We start from the raw sequence: 6,000 nt of genomic DNA on the forward strand, positions 1-6,000 counted from the left end.
GCGTCCGTCGGTGGTCGCAAAATGTGTTCTGTGGGTGGTCGCGTCGTTGTTATTATTACCTACCTATAAAAGCTATTCAAAATTTAACTGTACACGGTGGTACAACCTGCTCCACAGAGTACTTTGTAATGTCTCACCGAACAATCTCCTTCGTGCCTTCTCCATAAACGTGACACCATAGATTAATATGTATACCTCGTGACACTGGCGAAACACTCTGTGCCCAGCTGGCATGGCACACCAAACCTAAAAGCCAATTGAATTGAATTGAAAAGTTTATTATTTGATTTCTTGATTATTCTATTTCTTAGTGAGGAGTGAAATAATCATTAAGAAAAATTTAATATTGAAGTATTTTTTTCTGGTCGGTGATTTATATCTATCGAGCTCACAGAGTTTATAATAGTTCGAGCTTGAGATTCAATTCAAGGCAAAACAATAAACATCGACAATGCGGTGTTGTGTACCTTTCTGCAAAAATACTTCCGACAATGTATCAGAGGGAACAGGGAAGGAGATTAGTTTTCATGGGTGAGTATATCATTTGAGTCATAGTCATGATTTGAACTCGCAAGTAGTCGTAACCATAGTCGAGTTCTCACTTGTGTAGTCAGTTCTGTGCTGACTGCGTCTGAGCCAGTCTGAGCAGTAGTCAGTCAGTACAGATCAGCTAGTCACGCTGGTGCTCCTTGAAACACTGTCCTGCAGCCCACTTGCAGCAAAGCAAGAGCATTCAAGTGGTTATCAAATATGTTACAGTACTTACATAAAACATGAGTATGTATTTTACTGTGAAACACAAATACTATGGGTACAGGTTTGTTATGTATAACCTAAAAGGTAATTTCCAGTTTCCCCAGTGAAGCGCATCTCCATGCTGCGTGGCTCAGAGCTCTCGGCAAACAGGATAACCTACCAGGCTCTGCTGTGGTCTGCTCACAGCACTTTCTACATGACGACATTTATGAAACGGAAAGTGGCTTAAGGCAACTTGGTACTGGTGCTATTCCTTCAACGGTGCAGGTAACTCATAGTGTCATGTTATGTATTGTTAGTTGTAAGTAAATCAAACGTAACTAAATCAGATCAAGTGTGGCTGAGCAAGAAGGAATTTGTGTCTTTTCTCCTCACCTGTTGCAGCGTTGTATGGAAACAGAAGTGTAGAAGTAACTAGTAGTAATAATTTCGATGATGCCCCTACGCAGTATTTATTCACTCATCTACATAATTTGGATTACATTTAGTTTGCCCTTTGTCTCTTTTTCCTCACCTGTTGCAACATTGTATGGAAACAGTAATGTAGAAGTAACAAGTTACAGATGTATTTACAGGTTTGCATGATATGCCTAGACACTGACAGCAAGCTGTTTCTAATGAATAAACACAAATTGGACGGAGCATATAAAAAGTTAACCGGACATCCTGTAAGTTGTTAATCTATGATGTTGTTATGTATTGTATACACACACAGGATAGAGCTATGTATATTGTATACACACAGGATAGAGCCATGTATATTGTATACACACACAGGATAGAGCCATGTATATTGTATACACACACAGGATAGAGCCATGTATATTGTATACACACACAGGATAGAGCCATGTATATTAAAGTTGAATCCCTAGATTGAACCTACCTCGCTGTACACTGTCAATTCAGTACCCTTATTATAAATGCGAAAGTGTGTTTGTTTGTTGGTTTGTCCTTCAATCACGTCGCAATGGTGCAACGGATTGACATGATTTTTTGCATGGTTATAGATAAGGACCTGGAAAATGACAAAGGCTACTTTTTATCCCGGAAAATCAAAGAGTTCCCACAGGATTTTTAAAAAAGACAACTCCACCCGGAAGAATTCGCGGGCATCAGCTGGTGCTTTTGATAAATCTGTAAACAGTGCACGGCAAACCAGGATTATTTAAGGAATGTCTGATTACTTTAATTGTGTGTTGTTTCAGCTGTGTGATCTAGGAAACCTAAAACAGACACTTTGTGTACAATGTGCTCAGAGATTGATAAACTTTAGTAGATTTAGAGACAAGAGCTTGAGAGCTCGTGCACTGATGATGGACTTAGTTGAAAAACATGAATTAGTGAGTACTGAATACATAATGTGAACTTATTAGTTCCACCTTTGCTCTTAAACATGCATTCTTTCTATATCCTTGAACACACATTGAACATTTAACTTGTCTCTCGACAGATAACACGACAACATATCAAAATGATAAACCGCACAAAACACCAACTAAAGAGTAATATGGTGTTGACAACGCTAGGACCTGACCAATGTGACTTACACGTACTAGAACACCCCTCAGAAGACAAACAAACCGAATTAGAGGAATCAGGCCACCAAGTTGTAGTGAAAACTGAAGGAAGTGATGACTCTATGTCGGTTGATGAGGACATAGATGTGGTCAATGAAGATGACAACAATGCAGACAATATCAAAGATGAGTTTGTAACTTGTAATGATGAAGACATATCCGACTATAGCATTATGGTGGAAGGAAGAGCAATTGATGAAGCTCTTTACAAAGCACTCAAGATGAAACATATGAATGCAAATGTTGAGGTGAGATAGTTTTCCATTATTATACACATTCATCAACTTGTAAGTTCATATGTTAGCTTGTTTACTAGTGGACGGGAATGATTTTGAGGGTTCCGTACCTCAAAAGGAAAAACGGTAGGATCACTTTGTTGTCTGTCTGTCTGTCTGTCAAGAAACCTACAGGGTACTTCCCGATGACCTAGAATCATGAAATTTGGCAGGTAGGTAGATCTTATAGCTGACATTCGGGGAAAAATCTGAAAACCGTGAATTTAGGGTTAGATCACACAAAAAAATTAAATTGTGGTCATGAACTAATAATTAGTATTTTCAACTTTCGAAGTGAGATAACTATATCAACTGGGGTATCATATGAAATGGATTTACCTGTGCATTCTAAAACAGATTTTTATTTATTTTTATGCATCATAGTTTTTGAATTATCGTGCAAAATGTCGAAAAAATACGTCTGTAGTACGGAACCCTTAGTGCGCGAGCCTGACTCGCACTTGGCCGGATTTTTTTTGGAGTTTATTATGTTCTTTCAGCGTGACTTGAGAGATAGCTTGCAGATTATTTTCAGTGGAAGTAACATTCACACGTCACTTCCGCTGAAAATGGCCGCCAAACAGATCAGTTGTTTTGAGGCTGCTATCTTTTATTGATGTGGTATCAAGTAGTTGGTGCTATTCTTGTTCTTCTCGGTGATTGGCGGCTGTGCAGGGCTCCTCCAGACCCTGTATCACGTTGACCGTTGCCGATCTATTGTGCTCGCCCCCATTTTACAGTTCCCAGCAGCTTCTTGGCAGAGATGCTTTTCAGTTAGTGCCATACCTTTTAATCTTAACCTAGCTTTAACATTAAAAATGGAATCCCTCGCAATGTTAGTTAAACATAGTTCAATCGTGTATTAAAGTTGCACTTTTATTTTTATTTGGCAGAACGGTGACAGTGATGCTGAATGTGACACGTCACAAGTACGCAAGCCTCATACAGCTGTGAGCTCTAGTACTTCACACTCTTCACTCATCACTGGGAACAAGTCAGTATACCTGCCAGTACCAATAACGTTTAGTTCAAGTTACAGTTAGAATACACTCGTACTAGTATCAGAAAACATAATGCTCTTTCATTTTCTCTAACCTGCTATAATATGCAGTACAGCTACTCGCTGGCTGGTAGCGCCCCAGTACAATCTAGATACATTCTGATTATTTCACAGGCAGGCAGGCCCCAGCCCTTCGGCACATTCTGCTCAAACCTTAGGTAAGATACGGCGTTGTTTAACATTTTACATTTTAGACATTTATAAACAAGGTAATAATTAAAATGTTTCATTTCAGTCGTTCCTCTGCCCGGGAGTCTAGCGACAAGTAGCGAAATAGCAAAAAAAGTGCCTCCAACTGAAGAAGCCGATACAACCGTCAGTTGCCGTTACAACAAATTAACAGATTGTTTTGTCAAATTATATGATGTTTTCTCTACGAAAGTTGTACCGAGACGAGACGGAACAGCTGTTAGGTCTTGTTTGAATCAAAACATTGCATCTGAAGATATCCGTTATCAGGCAACAAGTCACGATGACGTCTCTACTAATACAGACTCCACTAATACAGTACAAGTAATTATATCGAAAACTGTACAAAGTAAAACTGATTGTTTGAAGAATGTCGTTAATATACGTTCGTTACGAAATAGTTCACACACTGGGGAAGGAGGGTTCATTTGTGATATTTGTGGAAAAATATTTACACAAAAAAGGCTCTTAGTTAAACACATAAAGACTCACGCTGAAGTAAGACGGTTCACTTGCAAGATTTGCCAGTACAAATGTAAATATCCAAGTGATTTGAAGAGACATATGCAAATTCACACTGGTGATAAGCCATTTTCTTGTAAGTTATGCGATTACAAATGTACAACAAATAGTAGTTTAGTGAGGCACATGAGAACCCACACTGGTATAAAACCCTTCGCGTGTAAGTTATGCAATTACAAATGTACAACAAATAGTAGTTTAGTGACGCACATGAGAACCCACACTGGTATAAAACCCTTCGCGTGTAAGTTATGCAATTACAAATGTACAACAAATAGTAGTTTAGTGACGCACATGAGAACCCACACTGGTATAAAACCCTTCGCGTGTAAGTTATGCAATTACAAATGTACAACAAATAGTAGTTTAGTGACGCACATGAGAACCCACACTGGTATAAAACCCTTCGCGTGTAAGTTATGCAATTACAAATGTACAACAAATAGCCGACTAGTGAGGCACATGAGAACCCACACTGGCATAAAACCTTTCGCGTGTAAGTTATGCAATTACAAATGTACAACAAATAGCCTACTAGTGAGGCACATGAGAACCCACACTGGCATAAAACCTTTCGCGTGTAAGTTATGCAATTACAAATGTACAACAAATAGTAGTTTAGTGACGCACATGAGAACCCACACTGGTATAAAACCTTTCGCGTGTAAGTTATGCGATTACAAATGTACAACAAATAGTAGTTTAGTGACGCACATGAGAACCCACACTGGTATAAAACCCTTCGCGTGTAAGTTATGCAATTACAAATGTACAACAAATAGCCATCTAGTGAGGCACATTAGAACCCACACTGGCATAAAACCTTTCGCGTGTAAGTTATGCGATTACAAATGTACAACAAATAGCCATCTAGTGAGGCACATGAGAACCCACACTGGTATGTGGTTGACACACGAATAGATAACGTCCGACAATTACGCCGGATGCCGCGCGTCGTGTACAATGCGAATGCAGTACGGGGCGCGGTGCGGGACGCGAGGGCGGACAGATCCCGTTATGCGCCCGCGCCGGCACCGACTGTTACGCGAGGTGCGAGCCAGTCGCGACCAGCGCGCTGGTGCATCGACGTTATTTTAAGAGCATCTACTCGGTCTTTGAGACTTTCACGATCATTTAACGAGCGTGTTATTAATACAACTTATGTAACGACATTAATAGTAACTTTTTGCGTCTTGCTGCCCATTTACAGTTATAAACTATGTAATTAACTAGTTACTTAGTTAATAAACGTTATTGTGTTAATTTCGTAGTTTGTGTTATTTCCAATCATTGAGAAAGCAAAGAACTACAAGTGGTGACCCTCAAGAACACTCGCAAAAATGAGCAGCGACGGCAGTGACACGGACAGAGCAAGCATAAAACAACGTCCACACAAAAGTGCACGCACAACAGATCCGTTAGCAGAATTATTTCGCGTCGGCATACGTGTACCACCGTTTTGGGCCGAGAAACCTTCCATATGGTTCGCCCAAATTGAAGCTCAGTTCAACATTGCTAGGATAACAGATGACAACACAAAGTTCTATTACGTCCTCTCACATCTAGACGGCCAATATTCAGCCAATGTGGAAGATATCATAGAAAACCCACCAAGTAC

At 39.8% G+C, this 6,000-nt stretch overlaps 1 protein-coding gene across 1 annotated transcript; it reads left to right on the plus strand.

Annotated features, from left to right (window-relative positions):
- The first annotated feature begins 210 nt into the window (after positions 1-210).
- On the plus strand, positions 211-5,713 carry LOC138402781 (uncharacterized). Its single transcript, XM_069500833.1, has 8 exons — positions 211-531; positions 852-1,023; positions 1,332-1,424; positions 1,965-2,099; positions 2,210-2,584; positions 3,505-3,605; positions 3,786-3,829; positions 3,907-5,713. The coding sequence occupies exons 1-8, from the start codon at positions 452-454 to the stop codon at positions 5,301-5,303; spliced, it is 2,397 nt and encodes a 798-aa protein (XP_069356934.1). The 5' UTR covers positions 211-451; the 3' UTR covers positions 5,304-5,713.
- The last annotated feature ends 287 nt before the right edge of the window (positions 5,714-6,000 follow it).

The sequence above is a fragment of the Maniola hyperantus genome, chromosome 9 (assembly GCF_902806685.2).
Source record: "Maniola hyperantus chromosome 9, iAphHyp1.2, whole genome shotgun sequence".
NCBI lineage: Eukaryota > Metazoa > Arthropoda > Insecta > Lepidoptera > Nymphalidae > Maniola > Maniola hyperantus.

What these genes read in the sequence shown, in the direction of transcription:
- LOC138402781 (XM_069500833.1), top strand. Translation starts at nt 452, where the DNA reads ATGCGGTGTTGTGTACCTTTCTGCAAAAATACTTCCGACAATGTATCA. An exon ending in AAAAGTTAACCGGACATCCT is followed by an intron (nt 1,425 to 1,964) that starts GTAAGTTGTTAA and finishes GTGTTGTTTCAG; the next exon opens with CTGTGTGATCTAGGAAACCT. An exon ending in TCACTCATCACTGGGAACAA is followed by an intron (nt 3,606 to 3,785) that starts GTCAGTATACCT and finishes ATTATTTCACAG; the next exon opens with GCAGGCAGGCCCCAGCCCTT.